At 40.6% G+C, this 24823-nt stretch overlaps 1 protein-coding gene across 1 annotated transcript in view; it reads right to left on the reverse strand.

The window, feature by feature from the left end:
• The window catches only part of SLC35F4 (solute carrier family 35 member F4), a 226633-nt gene that overhangs the window by 10869 nt on the left and 190941 nt on the right, over positions 1-24823 (reverse strand). The window contains exons 2-4 of the mRNA XM_072761648.1: positions 17954-18139; positions 12669-12966; positions 7157-7376 (exon numbers count right to left, since the gene is read on the reverse strand). Of these exons, the coding sequence (XP_072617749.1) occupies positions 7157-7376; positions 12669-12966; positions 17954-18139 (704 nt within the window). The remainder of the gene's footprint in view (positions 1-7156; positions 7377-12668; positions 12967-17953; positions 18140-24823) is intronic.

A 24823-nucleotide genomic window follows, 5' to 3' on the forward strand; every position in this document is an offset into this window, starting at 1 on the left:
TTAATACTATTACTCCCAGGATATGGCTCTAGTTAGAAGCACTTCCTTTTTTGAGTCAGTAACAATATATATGCATAATATGTCTATTATAAGGTTTCCCAAGATAGGAATTGGGTATGGACAAAGATTATAAATTTTATAGGAATTCAAAATTATAACTGTGATGAGCCTTTTAAAGATCTCCATTACATTTTATATTCAAGTGCTGTGGAAATATTAGCTGGACCACTTAAGTTGACATATCAATTATACCAGTGTCTCTTTCAATTGCCTTCATGGAGAGAAGCATTTTTCATATGGGGGCGGGGCAATGTGGTTAGTTAAGTTCTAAAAGCATGAAAATCTGAATATTTGAGATATTAGAAAAATTCTTCTCTATGGTGTGAACAGTAATTTATAGGTTATATAGGTTTTCTGGAAGGAAAAGATAAGTTAAATTATTTTCCACATATTTAATTTAAATTTCACAACTATCTAATAGAACAAATTCTCTGTGGCTGTGTTTTGAGAAATTTTCAACATGTTTCTTATGTACACAGCTGGAACTAAGGGAAGAGAGCTCAGCTAATGCAGGAAATGCCAAAAAACGTGGGGTGGAAAGCTCAGTGGAGTGGTCATTTGGATGATCCCAGAGTATTTCCCCTTGGTACCACTGCTTAACTGCAGAGTAAATACTTTTGAAATTTTCAAATAACAAATAGCCCAAGCACAGATCTGAGTCACAAGCATTTTCAGAATTAATCAGTTATCAAGGAAGGATTCATAGCCTGGTCTTTTGAACAAAAAACACAAAATGACTCTTACTGGGCTCCGGATGCTGGAAATGTACCTGCGGGAAGCCAGTGCCTTAACTCCTATGTCAGAAATGCTCATAGGTGCATATCCACATGGGAAAAAAAAACCCAAATATGCCTTTGAACACATCAGCATCCAGATGAGGGATGATTCTGCTGAAAATACACAATCTCATGGTGCCCACTGTTTGGCTTCAGAAACATGTGGCTCTCCTCATAACCTATTTCAGTTCCAGCCCCATCACCAATAAGTACTCACCACTACCATTACCTCAATCTGGTTTGAGTGAGCATGTTTGCAACTGTAATGATCACAAAACTGCCAATGCCTCATTTTTAACTTTGGAAACCTCTCGGACTTCTCACATCATGGTGTGCCCACCTGGGAGGACTACCTTGAAGATGAGAATTTATTTAGCTCATTTTCCCTGGTATACCTCTTAGGGGACATTTCCTTTGGAGCCAGTTACCTTCCTCTGCAGGCTCAACCCCTCTCTGAGAGCCTCCTGTCAACTTTCAGGGCTATTCAGAGGGGGACCTTGAGGCTGTTTGAGTGTGTTCCTAAAGCCCAGAGATGGATTTGGAGATAAACATTTGATAATCTCACTGTGCTATATACCACATGTGACTCTGCACAAAAGCTAGGTTTCTACCACCTCTCAAAGAATTCATTTGTATGGTTAAAAGCTCGGGAAACATCTGGCTTTTGGCTGTTTTATTTTCTTATATCGTCATTTCCTTTTTGTCTCAGGCCCTCAAAAACCACCAGTCTGGCCCTTCTCTTGATCTCTGTGATGGTTTACCAGCCCCTCATTATGTTTACTGTGCTTCCCATCGACAAAATGGTGCCCAGAATTGTTATTTGTGTAGCAATACCAGATCTTCTAGGGTTCTGAGTACTGAGGTTAACTGTTAATCGCCTCTCTAATTGCAACTGAAATGTCTTTTCGTAATTTGCCTTGGAGTTAACTGTGTTTCTAAAAGTGGGTGAGCACGGAGGGGCTTCTGTGGCTCACAATGGACCACCTCTAAATTCCAAGTGTACAGCAGCCTCTAGAATGAAGGGCCTCAAAGCTACACAGCTGGCAGGGCTGTACTCAAGCTCAAGACCAAAGGTCCGGAGCTCAACGTGGGGTACACATTAATAGCTTGGCTGATGAGAACTGCACTGATGATCATCCTTGTTTTCTTTTAGTTTATTTAAATAGAGTCCATTTTCAAGGAGCCAAAGCTATGCAGAATCCTTAAGCTTGTCCACATGCTACATTTAAGGTTCCATGAAGGTGAACCATCTGTTTTACTCAGATCCAGTGAAATTGGACAAGAGTTGAAGTGTGAGTAATGAAAGGGGTGGGCAGTGTATAGCTGTACAGATTGTGTGTGTGTGTGTGTGTGTGTGTGTGTGTGTGTCTGCACAGAGGGTGCCTGGGGACAGGTCAAACCCAAGTTGTGCAGAGCCCCAAAGCAAGATTCCCATCCTCCACCCCCCCAACACACATCTATTTTTATATGAATAAAATCCATCTGAAAACGATCTCCAAGGGAGACCAGGATGGAAAGGAGGGAAAGAATGGCCAGATGGAAAGACTAAAGGGTGTGCATGGAAGATAGAGCAGATCTATTGATGGCATTTTGTTAAGGGGTTATGGATTCCTTGTGGGTGTAAAACTGGAGAGCATTCCACCTCAGCTTTCTCTTCCTTGTATTCACAAATTTTGCTCCTGCCAAGAGGAGGATGAAAAGGATGAGTCCCACTACCCATCCTCTGCTGCCTCCTCCAGGAAGCATGAAGGTTCTGAAATAGAGGACTCTGTGGTGCACATGGATGCTCAGTTACGGCACAAATCAGTAACAGCTCAGCTCCAGGGTCCTGATTTAGCACACCCTGGAGCCCAATTTGAGTTCAGAGAAGTGCGTTAAACAGAGAAAGGTTCCATTTAACTGACATACTCCAGTTGGGCTGTGGTGGATCTTGGAAAGTGTCCAAAAGAGCCACAGTTTAGATAGTTAACTGCATAGGGACCCAATTACAGCTAGAAAAATATGTGGGTGTCAAACCTAGGAGACAAAAATTCATTTCCTAAATCTGCTAAGGATGTTTGGGGTTTGCTGAACCATTCACCACTCACCAATTTTATTCCTCTGTTCAAGGGAATTTAAAAATGAAAGAAAAAATTCAATTAGTAAGATAAAAAATAAGAGAGGGACAAGATCTGAAAGAGTTTCAACTTCCTAGTCTGACATTTACTTTGCAGATCGGAGTGCAATCGATACCAGCGACAGAGAAGAAAACCCCCGGCCAGGGGCTCATTTTCTTTGAGGAGAACCTTTTTTTATTAAGTTAGTTTCTCTAACTTAAATGTTTCTCACCAACATTTGTGCAATTAAAAAAAAAGATCTTTTAAAAAAGTTTACCAATTTCCACGGGATGATCCTGTAAGCAACTACTCGTGAGTTTTTAACACACCAATGTTTACAGCAAATTGGCTGAAATGACTTTATGATAGAAAACTAAATGTACAACAAATCCCCTTTACATCTGTCATTCAATCAATATTCTAAGAAAACAAAATATTAACAAGTTATTCATAAAACATAGTTAGTTTTTCCATGAGCATTGCTACTTCTGGCAACTGGTGCTCCAGAGAAACACATATCACCAATATTATGATTTAAAGCATCCTTCACTGTCTGTGGTGTCATTTGGATGTGAAAAATAGAAGTAGGAAATGTGATCATCTGAAATGTGAGCCTTCTTCAGATCAAACAAATGACAATTATCATCCAAAAACAATCTATCTGTAAACTGCTGAAGTCTTAGAGTGAGTGAAACATACAAATTTTAATCTGATGGCTAAATGCAGCACCTTAAATACTAAAAAAGAAGAAGAGAGAGAGAAAAAAAGTAGTCCAAGTGTGTGGGGGGGCAGCACAGGCTGTGCTTTGCTCGCCTCTGGATGTAGGCAATGAAAGTGACATTCACATCATCAGTGTTGTTTGCCCTCTTTTAATTTCTCAAATGCCCCAATTAAACATGTTCTCAACATGTTTCAGGAAAAGCAGAATTGCTGATACTGTCAAACGGCAAAATGCTGAATATGTCTTGGTTCTTACATTGCCCCTGGACCGATTACGAGCGTCATTAAAATTACACCTTCACGTTCTCCTGGAACATGGCATTAAACCCCTCCTCTTGGTTTCCAGGGAGGAGTGAAGGATATCCTGTTATGTGGAAGGAAGACTGACTGCTACCGCGCTGGATGTTCATTTTTACCATTTTGCCATCTATGGTGTCTTAATTTATGTATATACTTATTAGCAAGTATATACAACTCGTTGGCTATATAACATTTGTTTTTTTCTATTGGGTCTTCTGACTTACAGATGCTGTCATCAAAATCCAGCAGAGCCATGCTCCCAATGGCAGTTCTGAGAGAATACATTCCTTGACTCTTCCAGGTTCTGGTGGCTGCCTGGCTTTCCTGGGCTTGTGGCCCCAGTCACTCCAGTCTCTCTCTCTGTGGTCATGCTGCCTTCTCCTCTTCTGTGTGCCTCCCTTGTGTGTGTCTCTTGTAAGGATACCTGTTACTGGAATCGGGGCCACCTAAATCATCCAGGATGATCTCCTCTTTGCAAGATCCTTATGTTAATTATGTCTGCAAAGACCATTTTTCCACATAAGGTCACATTCACAGGGTCTGGGGATGAGGATGTGGACACCCTATTGGGGACCACCATTCAACCCACTAGAGATGCGAATTTTCAAATGGTGATGGTTTGTAGCCTCTAGGCAGATTTTTGAAATCTGTGATTTAAAAAGAAGTTACACAGCTGAGTTTTGTTTTGTTTTGTTTTGTTTTTAAATCTCAAAGATTGAAACTCTTTTGGCGGGACATCTTGTATCAGTAAGTTCCCTGATTAAATGCATTCACTCACTCTAATGCAACTGATTTTCTCACTAGTAAATCTAATAGTGAAGGTATTGATTCCGTTTTGGTATGCAGATGCCATTGAAAGGGCAGAAAAGCCCTGAAATCTCTTCTTCCCTCTCTTCTGACAAGACCCTCCAAATTCTTATGGATAATCCATGGTGCTAGCAAAGATCTCATCAACATGAATTTATTTCCTATATTCTCAAATATCTACAGAGTCCTATTTGGTAGATATTTGAGGACTCAAATAATCCCCTGCATTATTCTAGGTTCTAGAGACAGAGGCAGAGCTGGCTTCATGGGCATATGACCTGTGCAGATGTATAGGGTCTCATGATTAGAAAAGCCTTGCCTTTGGTTTCATGCTCTACTGTTGCTATCTTGAAATTATTGATAGATTTTTTAAAAAGAATGGTCCCTGTGTCATTTAAGAAACAAAATATATCTCTGTGTGTCTCTCGTGAATAAATAAATATAATCTTAAAAAAAGAAAATCATTAAGAAACAAAATAGATGAACATAGGGAGGGAAGGAAAAATAAAATAAGATAAAAACAGAGAGGGAGGCAAACTACAAGAGCTCTTAACTATAGAGAACAAACGAAGGGTTGCTAGGGGAAGGTGAAAGGGGATGGGTTAAATATCATGGGCATTAAGGAGGGCACTTGTGATGAGCACTAGGTGTTATATGTAAGTGATGAATCACTACATTCTACTCATGAAGCCAATACTACACTATATGTTAACTAACTTGAATTTATTTATTTATTTTTTAATTTTATTTTTTTAAAATTTATTTTAACTAACTTGAATTTAAATAAAAACCTGGGGGAAAGATAAAACTGCTTTAAAAGGTTTTTTTTTTTTTTTTTTTTTTTTTTAAAGAATGGTCCCTGTGTTTTCATTTTGTATTGAGCCCCAAAATTATGTAGTTAATCCTGAATGGAACAGTGAGCAATATAGGGACTGTCCCTGCTTTCAAGGACTTGTCAGGATACCTGCTGGTAGACAGCCAGCACCAGTTCCACATATAAAAACATAACATTAAGCCCTCTGGATGTCAAATCTAAGATTAGCTGGTGGAGAGTGTATTCTAATGTATCACGGACAGGTTTAGAGTTTCTCATCTCATCTTCTACCATAGCTTTCTACTTGTTCATGTCAAGCTTCGGTTCTAAATTTCTGAGCAGCATCTCCCAGGATACAATCAGAATTTGCTATTTAAAAAAGTTTTAAGGGCAGCCCAGGTAGCTCAGCGGTTTAGCACCGCCTTCAGGCCAGGGCCTGATCCTGGAGACCTGGGATTGAGTCCCATGTCTGGCTCCCTGCACGGAGCCTGCTTCTCCCTCTGCCTGTGTCTCTGCCTCTCTCTCGGTCTCTCTCTCTCTCTCTCTTTCTCTGTCTCTCATGAATAAATAAATAAAATCTTTAAAAAAAAATTAAAAAGTTTTAAGGGTTAATGGCTGTCATCAGCTCTCTCTCTCTCTAAAATTGATTCCAGCATTTAGGGGCATAGGGAACCCAGAATCATTGCAACAAGAGCAATATTTTGATAGAAAAATATGCTTCCAATCCAGTCTTGGATATCTCTTTCAGAGAACAATAATTGTGTGATGTTTATTTTCTGGGAAAAGGCTTTTCATCTGTACCTCTTTCTAAAGAATTATTTTCTCAATGTTTTCATCATGGTGGCATGACAAATTATATGAATGAGATCTGGCTCCTTAAATCTGCCTGGCTTTCAATCAATCTAATTTAGAGCAAGCATACAAAATAATTTTTTTTCAAATCCATATTACTTTTGAAAGGAATAAACTCAGAACTGAAGTGGTTGGTGGAAGTTTAATACAGTTCAATTAAGGATTTGTACCCCAAAGTACAAATTGTTGCCTTTAGTTCCATTTCTAGATTAGTCACACTAGATATATAGCCACTTTTAACAGCATTGTACTATTACCAGTGACTTTAATTACTGTTTGGTAACCTTATCTACTTACACCAATGTTAATTAAATCCATCTCGGGGCCAGGGGGAGGGAAAGCATGAGGGAGTTGTCCCAACATATGTTGATTGAAAAAAAGAATTCATAATCTTTACTGTGGCTAATTTTCTCAGACCCTTCTTTCCTGAGGACAGAAGGAGTTGATCACACCATTAATTCTAAAAAAAAAAAAAAAAAAGAAAAAGAACTTATTTTCCCTGTCTGTTCGTGCCTCCTGTTGAAATCAGCTGACTGCCCAAGGGAGACCATCTCTTTATCCTTTCATCATATTGTCATTGCCTGGGTGTTCTAATGCATCTTCAAATTCCAATTTGTACTCAGAACCAATGGGGAAAGTTTGACAGAAATTCCATGAAACAGAGGAGCTCTCCTGATGCCAAGGATTTATGATACGGGCGGCCTCACCCATCGAATCAAGTGTGCCATTACCCTCACTCCCATGAACCTGTCTTTCAGCACGATCCACGACAGCAAGAAGACAAAAGCTTTGTTACAACAGAACAGAGCAGAGACATCCGTGGCTGTCAGCTTCTTTAAAGCCAGTAAATACAGGTAATTAGTCAAAGTCCATAGAATAGAAAAGGGAGCAGTTCTTTTAAGAAAGAGCTTCAACGTCAGACCATCTTCTCCAAAAATCCGACTGCATTCCCTAAGAAAGAAAAAGAGGTAATTGTCAGGTACTAATTGTGACACATGTTGGGTTGTCTAACTCTTGACAGCCACTTTTCTGGCAAGAACACAAACATTCAACATTCATTGTTCATCTGTGGAACTATTGAACCCAGGCCTCCAACCTATGGGCCACAGCAGGGGCAGAGTTCCATGGAAATGAGCCCACATCTCCCCAGGAGCAGAGTGAGGCCCTTTCCTACCTCTCAAGATGGCTGAGGCAGCCATGCTGCTGCTGCTAAACATTCTTAGATAAGCTGGGAGAAATAAGAAATGAGTAGTTTCTTGGATTATTAGCTATTAGAAGAGAGAGAAGATTCTTTCCCAAAGGGTGAATACAATAGGCCTGTGACAGTGTGAACAGGTAGAGACAACTTGCAGCCTCCCGTACCATGGAAAGCCACCCAGTTTGGGAATTCTATTTTTCTTAAGGGACAAGGCCTCTTTTTAATGTATCTGTCCAGGTGACTAACTGGTTTTTCCTCTAGCATTTTTAAGACAGAGAAAATGAAGAAAGCTGCTGTGATGACCACAAAATGGTAAAATAAATAAAAATCAAACTCAACTTGTGTTTATATACACACATTTGGCTGTCTTGGAGGAATCATCTGAATTTATTGTGTAAAAATAATCAGTTCAGTTAAATGTTTGATGTGTTTGATTTCTGACTAAATTGATTATTTAGCCCAAGGGACCATTTTAATCAAAATATTCAAATTAGCAATACAGACAGGCAGTAATGATATGATAGAATCATTAGTGTTTATTTGACTATTGGATTGAAGGCAGGCTCGCTGTTGGGATAACTCAGCTTTATTTTTTCCACGCAGTTGTTTATCCAAACATTTACTGGGTAACTATCATGTGCCAGGCAGTGTATTTTCAAGAGTAGTATAAATATCTTGTTCAAAGCAACAAGTTGGGATGCCTGGGTGGCTCAGTGGTTGAGAGTCTGCCTTCAGCTCAGGGCATGATCCTGGAGACCCAGGATCAAGTCCCACATCAGGCTCCCTGCAGGGAGCCTGCTTTTCCCTCTGCCTGTGTCCCTGCCTCTCTCTGTGTGTCTCTCATGAATAAATAAATAAAATCTTTAAAAAAAAAAGCAACACGTTACTAATGTTTGCATGGTTATAATGAAATCTATGTGGTTCTTGTAGATACTAACACTGGTTTCTCTTCCAGCTTTTTCTGAAGAGAAACAATTGTGCTTCCAAGTATTACAAACCAAAGTGATCTCTGGCCAATGTCTGCCCCACACGTATGAAGCAGCTTACCCCACAGGAGGGCCACATAGAGGGAGGCAGTGAGTGACAAAGTGGTGAGGCTCTAAGCACAGGAGTATGGCCTTCAATGTCAAGTCTCAGGGTAAACACTGTTTCCAGGCAGCTGAGAATGCTGGGAATTGTAGGCCAGTGAATCCAGGGAGATTAAAAATGCACATTGAGATGGGATGAGCACTGGGTGTTATACTATATGTTGGCAAGTTTAATTTAAATAAAATATCTTTTAAAATACTGCACACACAGAAAGCTGTGTCATAGTTTTACTTTTTGGGTGGGAGACAACTTAAAATGAGAGGATTTTTGTAAAATAAAAATGTGATTTCTCAAAGGTAAATTTTAACTTGAAAGACAAAACTTCAAGGAAGGAGTGAAATAACTTAAAAACAAAGTCTTCTGTAAAGTAAACAGGAATCAACACTCCCTGTGTGAGCACATGCTCACACACCCGGGAATTGGATGGCATATCTCAAGGCCTGCAGCCATGGAGATACACTGAATCAGAGCCACATACAGACCAAGCAGCAGTTTGCACAGGACATCCTGGCATGAGTTTCATATTCTGCTCATTCTCACAAAGGGATCTGCTCTGTGAGAAAGTCTGCCAAGGAGAGCTGGAGCTGAGAGTCCTGGGCTCATCCTGACATCTACCAGCACTACATGGTGCTTTGAAATACACATTTATGAAGAACCACAACAAACCCATTTCTGATGAAAGGATTTCTTTTCATAGCCCTGGCCCTGGCCCACCTTCCTTCCCAGAGGCCACCATCACACTGAGTTGAGTGCTCTCAAGCAAAGACTTTGAATGCAGGAGAGCCCACATTCTGACCCCATGGGGAGGCACAGCAACAGGGACAGCCCCCTCCCCCAGGGGGGCAGAGACTGTTCTTTTCACCTGGCTTATCCTGTCCCCCTAGTATGGGCTTCCTTATCGTTTCCCTCTTTTTCCCTTCTCTTACTGCCAACCTTCTCTCCATTTGTCAGTGCTATAATCAGTCGGACTTAAAAACGCTCTCCACTCAAATGCCAGGTCACCTGTATAGGACCTTATGCTATTTTAGCATTAAGCACTAAGAAATGTGAAAATTCAAAAAAAGAAAGGATTTCTATAGAAAAGCAGGTAACAGTGGGTCTCTCTTTGGGATGATGAGATCAGAATTTCTAGGCAAGAAGCACTGACAGGTGGCAAAGCTTGGCCTAAAGCTTAGAAGCTGGGGGACGCTAATAATTTAATTGTGCTCAACATTAGGATGTTTGGCTGGCTCAGTCATTTAAGTGTCTGACTCTTGATTTTGGCCCAGGTTATCATCTCAGGAGTGTGAGATTGAGACTCACATCAGGCTTCACACTCAGCCAGGAGTCTTCTTGAGATTCTCTCACTCTCCCATTTTCTCTCTCTCTCTCTGCCCCTCCCCCTACTCATGAGCTCTCTCTTTCTCTCTCTAAAATAAAATACATAAATCCTTAATTATGCTCAACATTGTTGCAGTACCTACTCACTACTGAACCCCATCTATATGTCAGATGACATCTTAAGCACATTTCATAGGTACCTGACATAGATGAATATATCTTTGGTTCTAGTTTCATGCTTTCTAGAGATTATTTTCCTTGTCAAAAGTGTGGTTTATAAATTTTTTATTAAATCTCAAATTCATGTGATGCAATTAAATTCTCTTGATTGTAAAACTATTTGCAAATGAACAATCCCTACAATATAAATTTGATATATTATTGAAAATTCTTTTGATGTTAGTGGTAAGAAAACAACGGAAAATGCTTTCATACCATTCAAGAGAAAAGAAGACAATAGTCAGAGGGTCTGGTGCTACGGGACAGATTCTATTTCCAGTCTTAAACACTAACTCTATTTTCCCCTTGTTCTACCATGAGAGCTTCCGGAAGTACCTTTTTGGCAGATGGTGTTAATGGGTCTACAAGGAAAAAAAGATCAAGCATCTTAGAATTTTCTGGCAATGTTTACCTCTCCTATGGAGGAGGCCTCTGGAGAATATTCCCCTCAAAGACAATGTTTTCTACTTGACAGTAAAAGCTCTTTGATTCGGTTTTAGAAATGGTCTTCACCCAACCTGCACTAACAGGTGGAGGTGTCTTGTCAAATCAACAGGTTTCACTAAATTCAGAGTTAGTCAGACATGAGAGATGTGGTGAAGATGAAGTTGATTCCCGAAACAACATTACTCTAAGCAGCAGCTTCTTGTTCTAAATGTGTTATCTTAAATAAAACCTAGTTGATTGCTTTGAGGTGTTCTGAGGTACTACATCCCACACTAAACTCTTGTTTTTATCAGCATGTGTGTCTAAACCACAGGAGCATTGGAGTAGAACATACATGCTATGGATAAACTATTTTCAAACAGCAAAATTTTAGTCTGATACCCATGTCCCCTGTAATAGCTTATTAAACCTTGTTATTAAAAAAGACATGCACCAATGTCATGTCTTTTTTTTTTTTTTTTTGTATTTTGAATCAAATACAAAGTATCTTTAGTGGGGCTCCTGGGTGGCTCAGTCAGTTAAGCCTTTGGCTCAGGTCATGATCCCAGGGTCCTGGAATTGAGCCCCGTATCAGTCTCCCTGCTCAGTGGGGCATCTGCCTCTCCGTCTGCCCCTCCTCCCCACTCATGCCTCTTACTCTGAAATAAATAAATAAAATCTAAAAAAAACCCCCAAACCAAACCCAAAGTATCTTTAGCAATCACAGACCTTTTTCATGAAACCAGATCATTTTATGCACTTAGGTACTGCAACATCCAAAATATTAAGCATATGTTTTTGTAACAATTAATCTTATTAATACATGTTTTTTTCTGGGCTTGAGACACCAAGGTATTCTTTTAAAACATGACTTTCAGAGATAATTCTGGATTTAGATCTGGATCCTGTTTATAAGCCTTATGGCTTATTCCTTTCCTCCAAACCAGAACATATTTATTATTTTTATATAGGTTTTGTTTAATTTTAATTGAATAATAATGGACACAATAGAAAATCAGCTCACAGTGTGACTTTTTCTCAAGCACTTCCAAGCTGGTGATAGAAAATGGAAGTTGAAAATACACCTTTTACAGTTTGTTAAGTTTTTAAGAGTAGGCTGATAATGCATTTATTTTCATGTTCATAGCTGGTGAACCAACAGCGAAGGCCCCATGTGCTCCTAGCCGGCAAAGAACGGCATCTTCTAAACCTCAGGGCTAGGGTGCCTGTGTGCCTTAGTCGGTTGAGCATCTGACTCTTGGTTTCAGCTCAGGTTATAGTCTCAGGTCGTGAGATTGAGCCACCAGTCAGGGTCCCAATGTCAGGCTCCCGGCTCCGTGGGGAGTCTACTTGAATTCTCTCTCCCTTAGTTCCTCCCCCCACTCTCTGTCTCTCTCTCTCAAATAAATAAATAAATAATCTTTAAACCATCAGGGCCAAACTTCCCTTTCCATGAAACCAGATCATTTTACCCATTTGGGCACCACAACATCCAAAATATTGAGCGTATGTTTTTGTAACAATTAATCTTATTAATACATGCTTTTTCCTGGGCTTGAGACACTGGGGTGTTCTTTTAAAACATGAATTTCAGAGATAATTCTGGGTTTAGATCTGGATGCTGTTATTTAGACCTGTGTGACCTTGGACAAGTCATTCAACCTTTCTAAACTTGTTTCCTCTTTTGTTAAAATGGGGATAGTGACACCACCTTAAAGGTACATGTTACCACCAATGGTGATTAATCAAGATAAGATCTACAAAAGCAACATCACAGAGCCTGGCATGTGGTAGACGTACAATAATTTTTTTTAGGAGGAGGACTGATTCTGTTTCCTAGTGCTCATGTATTCATTACCAAGCTTAGATCCTGGTTCTCCACACTCCCAAAGTCAACTTAGTTCATATTCTACAGAGATGAAATTATGCATATTTTCATGAAATTATTTTAAAACATCTTGTATTAGCCATTTAACATGAAACAAACCTACCTGAATTTTTTCATTGGAGATTGCTTTTCTTGAGCAGTGGCCAGGTGACCAGAATAATAGACTGGGAAAAACATAATGTTCCAGTTTGTTGAAAACCAAGTCATGAAAAATGGACAGTAGAAGTTCTTGTAAGTAATTTTTACAATCTGTGTGGTTCCAACCCAAGACGATGACACTGACAAGATGATCAAGAGTCCCCAGACAGCCTTCAGAACCATGGACGTGCAAGACCGGCAGCGAGCCTTGATTCTGTTTTCTTGGCTGCTGTTCTCAGGATGAGTCTGTGTTCCATCATCCCCTGAAAACAGGAAAGGAATACAAATGTGTGGAAATCAGGTTATAGGACAGCAACCAAAGAGGCAGACAGAAGAATCACCTGTGTTTTTCTTTTTTACCATCATTTAAAGAGATTAATAACTCTGGCTTATTTTCTCTTCTGAATCTTTGCTCTGTGGGGTATGGTATGTATCTTGACCCCCATCAATTGTCAACACCATGACAATGCTCATGAACTTGGTGGATGCTATGCTGTCCTTCCACGTACCCAACCACTTCCTTATAAAAGCATAACATATTTCGGCCCTCAAAGACTGTGGCCTTTGTCACTTGACCTGCTTTGTCTAATCAAACATGAAGAGATAGATGTGAGGTAGGCTACCTCCTGGGAGAAGCTTTAAGAGGCATCAGAAGGTCTCACTAAACTCTCTTGCTCTTCTCTGTTCCTAGAATGGAAAATGCCAAATAGCAGCTGCCCTTTCAGCCTCTGTGGGAGAAAGAGCAGAACCCAGCCAAAGTAGCTCTGTATCTGCCAACATGAAAAGTAAGTGAAAAATAAGTATTTGTTTTCATACTCCACTAAGGTGTTTTTTTCCCCCTTAAACTGCAGCAAAGCTGACTATTAAATTGAAAAGCAATGTGTCCCAAGAACAGGGCAAATCTTGACTACACAAAGTCATTTCCCATCTCAGAACAAATTACAATTTAATGTATTTCAGGGAGCACAATGAGTTCTGCTTTGTGGTTTCACATTTACTAAGAAAATTTAATAACATGTATTTTACATTAAAATAGTCAAAACTCTCTGAAAGTGACAATCATAAAGGCCTTCTCTCCTGATAGAGAAAACAAGTTCAACACAAAAAAATGTATGCACCTGTCAGAAGGTTAAAAGGAAGCAGAGATCACCCTGAGTCCCCAAGCTGAGATCCCACGTGTTAGAATCCTGAGGGAAGGGAGGCTGAATTGTCTGCAAGTTCTCTCTTGTCTTGAGGCACCTCTTCTGAATACAAGGTTTGTCCTAGTGGTTAGGAAAGTGATGTAGTCCACAGGTTTTAAGTGATAGTGGATGGGTTTCTCACTTTATCTCTCCAAAACCTACTGTCTCTCTCCTGCTGAATGTGGTCCTATTGATTAGTGAGTCAGGCATGATTGCCCCACTGGGGTAAAAACTTTCACCCAACTAAGGCTCTGATAAAATCATTTCGGGAGGGGTATAGCAAGCCTTGAAGGTGAATTTTGAATAGGGGGATATAAACCAAGTAATGACAAACAGAGCAATTACTATATGACTTCCGAGTCTTTTACCAATACTGGATTCTTAGGGCCTTGGCCTCTAGAAGATGAAAATTGGTATTCTTGTTTTCATGTATTCAACAAAATCCTATAAAGATGACCAGGAGCTAGTTAGCTAGTTGGGTCCTAAGGGTTCAAAGATGAAAGACCTGAGCTCATGGCCCAGTGGCAAGCCAGAAAATACATCTAATGTGTGATATAGGGCCAACTATGACAGATTAAAGGCCATATGGGGGCAAAGGAGAATCACTGGTTAAGGCATGGGGTAGTAAATGATCAAGAGAAACTTCCATGATGCAGTGACATTGACATGAGTCTGGAAGTGTGAGCCAGCTAGCTCCCTTTACTGTGTATAGATAATACCTGCTCTTAATAACAGTTATGCAAATCCTCTCTATAACCACGTGGCTTGTGAAGAGAGTAGAGGGAAAAATATAAAATGAGTGAGAGGGTAGAACAAGAGACTCTTGTCTTAGGAGGCTGGGAAGCAGACATTAGCCTACCCGGTGAAGTAGGTATTATCACTTCCATTCTACAGATGAAAAAACTGAAATTTGCATTAAAACTTGTCCAAGGTTGAACCCAAGTTAGTATGACTCTAGTGTCCACATCTTTTATTCTGAATACTCATTCTGTGCAGGTTTCAGGCTTGAGCTCTTCATTCAAGCGCTGGAAGTTTCAGAAATAGTTTGGAGAAAAAATTCTGTTTCCTGACAGGAATGGTAGTTTTGTATAAGGCTTAAGAAGAGTGATGCTGGGCAGCCCTGGTAGCTCAGCGGTTTAGCGCTGCCTTCAGCCCAGGGTGTGATCCTGGAGACCCAGGATTGAGTCCCATGTCGGGCTCCCTGCATGGAGCCTGTTTCTCCCTCTGCCTGTGTCTCTGCTTCTTTCTCTCTGTGTCTCTCATGAATAAATAAATAAAATCTTAAAAAAAAAAAAAAAAAACAAGAGTGATGCCTACGAGAAAGATTTGCTCTACGACACTTCAGATTACATTACTCTCAGGGATCATCTCATAAAGGAGGAATGATTCTATAAAGAATCATATTAATTTGATATCTGCCTTCATTGTCACCTTCTTTGAAGACTGCTTGGTACCACCATCATACTATATACAGTACTCTTGATGACACTGGTAGTCCCCTAGATCCCTCCATAGCTTTGACCCATTCTTCTGCTAACTAGATTTAGTTGTTGCCAATCTTTAATTTTACCATTTATCAATAACATAGATTGGGTCTCCAGAGCTCTTTTATTTTTATGGTCACTTTAAATTCTCTATAGTCTGGCTTGGATTTATAGTTTTGTATATATCATTAAAACTGATATACTGGGGGTCGGGGGCACCTGGTTGAGCATCTGCCTTTGGCTCAGGTGGATCCAAGAGTCCTGGGATTAAGTCCTGCATCAGGCTCTCCCTGCAGGGAGCCTGCTTCTCCCTGTGCCTATGTCTCTGCCTCTCTGTGTATTTTTCATGAATAAATAAATAAAATCTTTTTTAAAAAAAAACCCTGATATACCAGGAAGTCCACCATTACTATGAAACTTGATTAGAGCCATTAATGGTAGAGGCCAATGGAATCAACATGAGTGTAACCATTGTATGGCTCTGAGCTCATGTTTGATTCCAGTCTTAACGTCTTTATCCGTCAAACAGTGATAACATTTGTCTCATGGGATTCGTTTTGAAGCCAAGTACATAACATTCATGAAAGCATGGTGAACTGCTCTTAAGGTTATTCTCCTTTTCTCTTTTTTCTTTGGTGTCCTGGAATATCCCCAAGTGCCTTCTGAATCATTACAGAAAGAGTAAATTATGTCCCATGTGATCTTTAATGGTATAGCCTTCAGAGTTTGTAGTTTGCATATGATAGATATAGCAAGTCTTTATTAGCCAGTATATTTAATTAACTGGAACATTTGATTCCACAGATAACTGGGATAATAGGAATATTACTGCAACTTATAAAAGCCAATTAAAACTTTCTGAAGATTTAAGATGTAATTTTTTTTCATTTTTAAAAAAGAACCTTGGCCTCGGGATTAACAGTTGCTGAGATACTATTTTAAGATGTTGTCACTTTTTGAAAAAGATTTTTTCTTTCTTTTAAGATTTTATTTATTTATTTATTTGAGGGAGAGCATATGAGCATGCGTGAATGGGAAAGCATGAGCAGGGGTGAGGGGCAAAGGAAGAAGGAAAAGCAGACTCCTTGCTAAACAGGAAGCCCTAATACAATTCAAGGCTCAATCCCAGGATGCTGGGATCATGAACTGAGCTGCTGACTAAGCCACTCAGGCACCCTGAAAAATGTTTTTTTTCTTTTTAAAAAATCTTTTCTCACATTAGTAGAGCCCTAGAAGACGCTTTCCTGTTTTCTGTATACCTTTTCTTACTGCCTCTCATCCATAACTAAGTGCCCTGAATTCCATTCTCTTCTGTTTTTTTTTTTTTTTTTAAGATTTTATTTATTTATTCATGAGAGACACACAGAGAGAGAGGCAGAGACACAGGCAGAGGGAGAAGCAGGCTCCATGCAGGGAGCCCAATGTGGGACTAGATCCCGGGTCTCCAGGATCACACCCTGGGCTGAAGGCGCTAAATCACTGAGCCACCCGGGCTGCCCTTCTGTTTGTTTTTTAAGCCAGTTTTCTCAAAGCTCCATTTTATTTTCAACTGACCATTTATTTTGGATGGAGTGTTTTGCTGTTTTATTATTGTTCTTAAGGATGTAAGAGATTTTAGTATGTTACCGGTCAAGCTGAAGGAATGAGTGGAAGGAGAGACTGAAAAGGCAGGTGGCAAAGATGGAGAGGAGGTGATCACAGACATAGCAAAAAGAGCTGACCTTGGAAAGGTAGGACAGTGCATGTTAAAGTTGGCCCCCAAATCTGGTAATTGGCAAACAGAAGAACAGAGACATTGAGGCTCAGAGGAAAGCATCTGTTTCACTCTCTTCAGAAATAGAAGTGTGGCCGTGTGACAAGAGGAAGTGAGTATGAACTGGGAACTAAGGCACATTCTCTGAGGAAGGCAGGAAGAGGTCCACCACCAGGGAGGACAGTGTGGGCAGCAGCCTAGGGGACTCAGCTTCATTTGAAAATGATAAATTTGCTGGGAAATCCCTGGATCAAGTTATGAGATTTATCAAGCAATTCCAGTAACCCCAGTGGCCTGGGAGTTGGTGTGTGCAGCCAAGCGGATGTGAGGAAAGGCTAGAGGTCTGGGCTGGTCAGGAAATGCTGAGTGGCGAGGCTGAAGTGTCCTGAAGAAGGTGTTAACAGTGGGAAACTAGACGGGTTCCAAGGACTGCCAGTCCTGATGAGCACAAAAGCAGAGTCTGTGATTTTATTGCTGTTTTCCTTCTTCTGGGAAGGGAGCGCACTACGACGGAATCCCAGGGTTGAGATCAAGATGCTCTTCAAGGTGAGAAAACCAGTTCCCTTGTAAACTTAATTGGGTGTCACTGTTTAAATCACGTGGTAAGCCCTCAATGAGTCTTTGCGATTCCGTTTCTCTGCTACCTGGCACAGCACTAACAGATCATATCTATACCTTCCCCTTCTTCCTTCTCCTCCCACCTGATAAACCTTCCCCACATCACCCCTAAGAGTGCAGGTACCGCCTCTGTGTTCTGGGCCAATGGTGCCATCTTTCATGGCCAGTTAGAATGTTACCTGGTGAACAGTTATTTAAGAGGTCATCAGCATACCTGATCTGTTCTGCCTTTCGACTCTGTGTCCGCAAACTCCAGAAGATCCTCGGCTCTGAAGTTCAAGAATAGGAGCAGAAGAATCTTCGGTGACAGAAAGAGGGGACAGTTGTCTACTGATGCCACTGTGTGAACTGGGGCAGTTGGCTCCTGGTTTACATCGAGTAACTGATGATCTGGAGGTACCTGGGAAGGAAGAGTTCACACCAGTTTGAGAACTTTCCAGAGGGAAAACTAGAAACAGATTTTTAAAAAGATTTTATTTATTTATTTGAGAGAGAGAGAGAGAGAATGAGCAGGAGTGAGGGGCAAGGCAGAGGAGGGAGAAGCAGACTCCCAGCTGAGCAGGGAGCCCCATGCAGGGCTCTATCCCAGGACCCTGGGATCATGACCTGAACCAAAAGCAGATGTTTAATTCCCCCCACCTACGCGCCCCCGAACTGTAAACAGATTTTAAATGCTTTGGAAGTAAAATACATGGCAGTAGCCATAACAGTCCTGATGCGACATTCACTGAGCTCAATTTTATTTATTTATTTTTTCAATTTTAATCTTATAAAAGGGGCTCCTAAAAACAAAATTCCATCTTGGCAAGGTCTGTGTCCCTAAAATAAAGGGTCTTTTAGATAAATCTGTCAAAATAAAAAATGAACTTGAGAAAATGGTTTGGGTTGATATATCTGTTCTGAATTAGAACTGTTAACCCAGTGAAATAATTGACCTCAAGGGAAGGAAACTGTTCTGTTATGCTTGTGTCTTCCCTTTTCCTCCTAAGAATGACTGTTAAATTCCTAACTGGTAAAAACTGCCAACAGGGTCTCCTGTGAAGTCCACTCTACACTTTTCCATCGGTTGGTCATGAAAATCCAATTTGGTGGTGTCTCCTCAATCACCTCTGGCTTCTATCCACTCTTACAGAGGAAAACCTAGCCTTTAGGATCCTCCACAGGCTAAGCCCCTCCTGATCGATCCATCCCCACTCAGGATCGACTTCATGGGCCTACAACTAGGACAGCCACACAGGGCTCAGAGGGACCGCACAGCCCTCCCCTGTGACAGTCCACAGCTGCCATGTGGAAGTTCTTTTATCTTTGTTTTTTTTTTTTTTTAAGATTTTATTTATTTATTCATGATAGTCACACACACACACACACACAGAGGCAGAGACATAGGCAGAGGGAGAAGCAGGCTCCATGCAGGGAGCCCGACCTGGGATTCAATCCAGGGTCTCCAGGATCGCTCCCTGGGCCAAAGGCAGGCGCTAAACTGCTGCGCCACCCAGGGATCCCAGTTCTTTTATCTTTCAACTTGTTTTTTTGTAAGTGACATTTGATGAAATAATGGAGCACACTCAGGGGACTTGGAGCTTCAGCCCAGGTGTGGTCTTGCCTCCTCTTGCTTCCTCACCTCCTCGGGTGGGTTCTCAGCCACCACTCTAGGGTCCTTGCTTAACAATCCTACAGGGACCTGGGTACTGGTGGGGAGTGCTGGGACCTCAGGGGGAGAACTCCCAGGGTCTGTGGGGGCCTGCACTCACTTAGAAAATATCCCTGTGTTCAAAGGAGCAGACATTAAATAGCAAATTTAGAAAAACATGGGAAGTGGAAAAAGAGAGAGAAAGGGAGAGACAGAGGACATAAGAAAGGAAAAAAGGCATTTTCTGCCTTTTTTCTTTTTCTGCTTTTTGAAAAAGGGGCTCTACATTTTCCCCTTGCACAAGGACCTCAGATTCCACAGCTAGTCCTGCTCCAACCAGAATACTCCATTCCAGCTAGGCTGGTTCTGGCTGGGTTCTGACACCTTACCCTCACCACTGATGAGCTCTAAGCCTTTAATTGGGTTGTTCCTGGAACATTCTGAATCTACCCAAATCTTTAAACATTAAGATCAAGTTCTGATTGGTTCATGCAGCCTTTACTGTTAAATCACATGCATCTGTACTTTCTTTGAACTTTTACTGTCTGAGCTCATCTGACAGGAGTCTTGCACTAGCTGCCCCAATGCTTGTCTTTTGTTAATGCTTTCACTTTCTCCAACTGCAGAAGCTGCCTGTTGTTGGAGACTGTTCTACTCTCTCTGTCTCTCAATAAACTTTTAATTTTGGAATAATTTTATATTTACGGAAAAGTGGAAAAGGGTTCAGAGAGTTCCCATATGCTCTTTACCTGGTTTCTTCTAATGTTAACATCTTGCCTCCGCACTCCATGCATTTGTTGGAATTAAGAGATTAACACTGGCAATTACTGTTAACCACGCTCCAAACTTCATTTGGATTTCCCTAGTTTTGTCGCAAATGGCCTCTTCCTGTTTCTGGGACCCCATGCAGGACACCGCATTATATTCAGCCATTGCGTCTCTTTAGCTGCCTATGTTTATTCACAGAGTGCACTTACTTTTCCTCGAAAGTTATGAGTTTCTCTATTTCCACTGATACAAGGGGAAGAGCAGAGGCTATTATCCTCTCTGGGTCACGGAAGCTATGTCTTGGTATGGTGTCTCTGAGATGCAGAGCACACAAAAGTAAGGAGCACACAAAATCTTGAAATAGCAATGACATCTTGGCTTTAGTTTGGTTTTGAATAATCACATAATGTACTGGATGAGTCATTACTTGAAGCAATCAAATCAGAACCTCAAGAAGCAGTGATGTCCAGAAAAAGAAAGCTTGAGTTCCTCAGCCATCATCTCTAATAAGAGCCTAACAGAACAGCAGAGTAACTTGGCTGTGAATGTTAGTTCTGCAGTCTGGGGCTCCCCATCTATGACAAAATGTATCTTGTTTTCTTTTCTTTCTTTTTCTTTTTTTTTTTCAGTCTTGGGAAAAACAAGTAGAGGTATATAAAGATGGACTTAGCTGTACCATATATTACTAAGTGTCTTAAGTTGATCCAATTAAAATGTATTATTTAATCTTGGATTTAAAATTTTTTTGAGATTTTATTTATTTGAGAGAGAGAGAGCACATACACACATGAGCAGGAAGGTGGGGCAGAGGAAGAGGGAGAAGCAGGCCCCTCATTGAGCAGGTAGCTAGATGTGGGGCTTGATCTCTGGACCCTAGGATCATGACCTGAACCAAAGGCAAATGTTTAATCACCTGAGTGATTAAACCCCAGGCTCCCTTAATCTTGGATTTAAAAGAATAAAATACGTACAGCTACTCAAAAAACCAATAGAAGAATTACATATCGATTATTGTGCTTCAATTAATGCTATGTTAATACTATTATTATAAAAGTGTCAAAAATAAGGTTCCTATTTTACATATCCAACATATTTACTGTGCCTTTCACAGCTATGTTTCTAATTGAATATTTCAAATTCAATGAAAAGAGTCTGTCTAAAATTCAGTGAACTCTCTCTCATTTATTTATGCCCTTCGAGAGTGACTGACACGCAACTACTCCAAGTGTCATTTTTAATTTATCTTTCTAGTATTTTTCATAATTTATTTTACATAAGTTGTGCCTTCTCATTTTCTCTTATGTGAATATCAGTTTTAATTTTGTGATCATTAGCAATTATGGGTGGAAAGGAGGAAGTCCAAAAATAGTTTGGGAAGCTAGTTGAGCAAGGATTGAGATAAAACAATGGCCATAGTTACTAAGGAGTTGGTAAATCATGTGTAGCTGGGACTGTTGGATTTGTAAGCCAAGTTAGCGATTTCTCTTGCTTCCTCATTTTCACTGAAGCATTTTGTTCTGGCTTCTATACCTCCTGGTCCATATGTAATAAGGCTCAATACCCATTACCTGCTGTCAGTTGCCTCATACTGGTTGATTTATGGAAGAGACACGAGAACAGTTGAGCCACTGGAGACATTTAAATCATTGTCCTAAAAAGGCAAACTTTAAACTTCAGAGCTAAGCCCAGAGGCATATTCAGGGCATGGGCCATGAAACAGTCATCTCCAATCCTGGAAAACACAAACACTGCCCCATGCTACATGGTCTCGTACCCTTCAATTAATATAAAGCCACCTCTGGCAAAAATAATATTCAGAACGTCACCTGGGATGCAGTCAAGGATCATAAATAAATCATGTCTATTTTCTATGCCACAGTGACTGCCTAGGCATTGCAAATTCAGTTAGTGAGCAGTGTTCAGACTTTAATAGGTAGTGAGAGTAAACTGTATTAGAAGTGATAGGTTGGAAGTCTCTCATTAGTCACACCAGACGGTCCCCCTTTCCCTTGTAAAGACATTTGCTCACCTGAGCCATGGCAGTAGAGCCATCTTATGCCATTTTTCATATTTGTCCAGGAACAAGAATATAATTTCTTCATTTGCGTTGGGTAGGCTCTGCATGTTCCCCAAATCGATTTAACTCAACAAGTAGTTATTAAGCACCTATTCTAGGGCCGGTTTTGTGTCAGGACTGGGAGTTAGACAAATGAATACATGGTACATGCCTACATGGAGCTCTCAACAGTATTGGAGTCAGACTTATAACCAATTAACCATAATTTAATGTGAACTGGAGAGCAAGAAGAAAGGGAGTGATTCATTCTGCCTGGAGCAGGGAAGTCTCTCTAAGTGGCTACATCAAAGTTGGCTTTGAAGGATGAGCAGGACTTTGCTGGGCAGAGTTCTACACTGAGGAATAGGCCATAGGAGCAAATACCCTGCGGGGTAAAGAGCACGCTATGAGACAATGGTAAAATGAGCAACTCTAAGATGTTGAATTCTGAGTACAAACAAGCATTGAAAAATCCTTTGAGGAATGTTGCTCAGATTAAATGGTCCATAGAACATATTCAATAAATGTAGATTGTTATAACAAAAAAAATAAACAGGTAAACAAAAATGACCATCAGCAGTTCTTTATCAGTTAGAATGTCTGACCTCATGCAATAGAAATCCAAACGACCAGTTTAAGCAAAAATGAAGAGTTTTTAGAAGCTTAGCAACCAAGAGACAGGACAGCCAGGAATGTCCCTAAGCCTCAAGAACACCTAGGACTGGGGTGCAGTATAGGCAAACAGTCCTCCATCTCTCACTGCAAGTGCTAGCTTCACGTCTTCTCACTTGGCTACTGTTTGTCTTTCTCTACAGAAAATTTGATTGTTTGAAGATCCAGGTTTCCAGTCTTGCAGCTTTAGCCTCCTGGGAGAAATCTAATTTCCCAGAGTCAAAAATCTTGAGGAAGGAACTTCTTGTGTCTTATACTGACTCCCGGTCCAACTTTGTGGCCAGGAAACACTGTGACAATACCAGGAAAGGGCGGTGAGGGTGGGCACACAGGGCCTCGGGCATCCCCTTAGAAATGTCAAAGCGAAAAAGGGAAAAGAACCACAGCTGCTGAGTAAAGCAACCCCCGAAACAGAGTGGAAGGTATAGGGTTTTCAGATAACAACTTGGAAAGGCAAGCAATAAAGAGTACCTAAGAACAGCTCTTTGGAAAGTAGGTGAGAAACAGTGTCAGGTAAGGTTCTGTGTGAGCAAGTGCAAGATGACTTGGAAGATAATAGACCAGACTATAAGGTATTCTAACAAGAGCCCTGCCTGTTGACTCTTCTTTTTTTAAAAAATTTTATTTGTTTATTCAAGAGAGACACAGAGAGAGAGGCAGAGACATAGGCAGAAGGAGAAGCAGGCTCCTCATCGGGAGCCTGATGTGGGAGTCTATCCCCAGATCCCAGGATCATGACCTGAGCCAAAGGCAGACACTCAACCACTGAGACACCCAGGGGCCCCCTGCCCGTTGACTCTTACCTCTCATGAACATAAAAGGTCAATGACATATTTGGTTTTACTAATCATTATACTGAACAGTGAGCTGGAAACCTTATCCTCACTTGCCCCAAGCTATGGTGCTTATTTAACTTGAAACACCATAGGTAACCCTGGTACCCAAACCTAAACGCAGAGATGATGAAATACAGAAGGCAATTGCACAATGGGGGTGGTGAGTGGGAATCCTAAATCCCTACAGCTTTCTCTCCTTTGATTTAAAGATTTTTTTTTTGTTTAAATTCAATTTAATTAACATAATGCATTATTAATTTCACAGGTAGAATTTAGTGATTCATCAGTTGCATATAACACACAGTGCTCATTACTTCAAGTGCCCTCCTTAATGCCTATCACCTGGTTACCCTGTCCTCCCACCCCTTTCCCCTATAGCAACCCTCACTTTATTTCCTATTGGTAAGAGTGTCTTATGGTTTGTCTCTTTGTTTTCATCTTATTTTATTTTTCCTTCCCTTCCCCTATATTCATCTGTTTTATTTCTTAAATTCCACATATCAATGAAATCATATGGTATTTGTCTTTCTTTGACTTATTTTGCTTAACATAATACCCTCTAGTTCTATCCATGTCATTGTAAATGGCAAGATTTCATCCTTTTTGATGGCTGGGTAATATTTCATTATATACCATATCTTTTTCGAACAAGCACCTGCAAATCATACTTATCCATAAAACAAACAGGTGATTCCAATGCAAGTTAAAAGTTTGAAAGCCTCTATGTGTGATACCACAACGGGTAGTGAGGTACCCAGGTATAGCAATGGCTCTTACTACACTTAGCCCCAAAAGGACAAGGAGAATGATTAGAAAAATTTGGAAGGAGGGGCTTGCCTGATACGAGTTATGACTTTTCATTAAAGTAGGCACCCAGCTAGGGGTTCCTGAAAATACTCCTTTCCTATGATATCTCTTAGGGACTCCTCATTCATCAGTAAACCAAAGAGAGCAAGAGAGCCTATTTCTATAGCTCTTACAGTTCAACCGCCACAAAGAAAGGCAAGTAGAGAGAGGTTATGAGGCAGATAGAAAGAGAAACAGGAGAGGCAAACGCATGTGATCCACCATGTTTCTACAATAACAATATTATAATCAAAATCAGGGGCTAGGATATACGAT

Source organism: Vulpes vulpes, chromosome 6 (assembly GCF_048418805.1).
Source record: "Vulpes vulpes isolate BD-2025 chromosome 6, VulVul3, whole genome shotgun sequence".
Classification (NCBI taxonomy): domain Eukaryota; kingdom Metazoa; phylum Chordata; class Mammalia; order Carnivora; family Canidae; genus Vulpes; species Vulpes vulpes.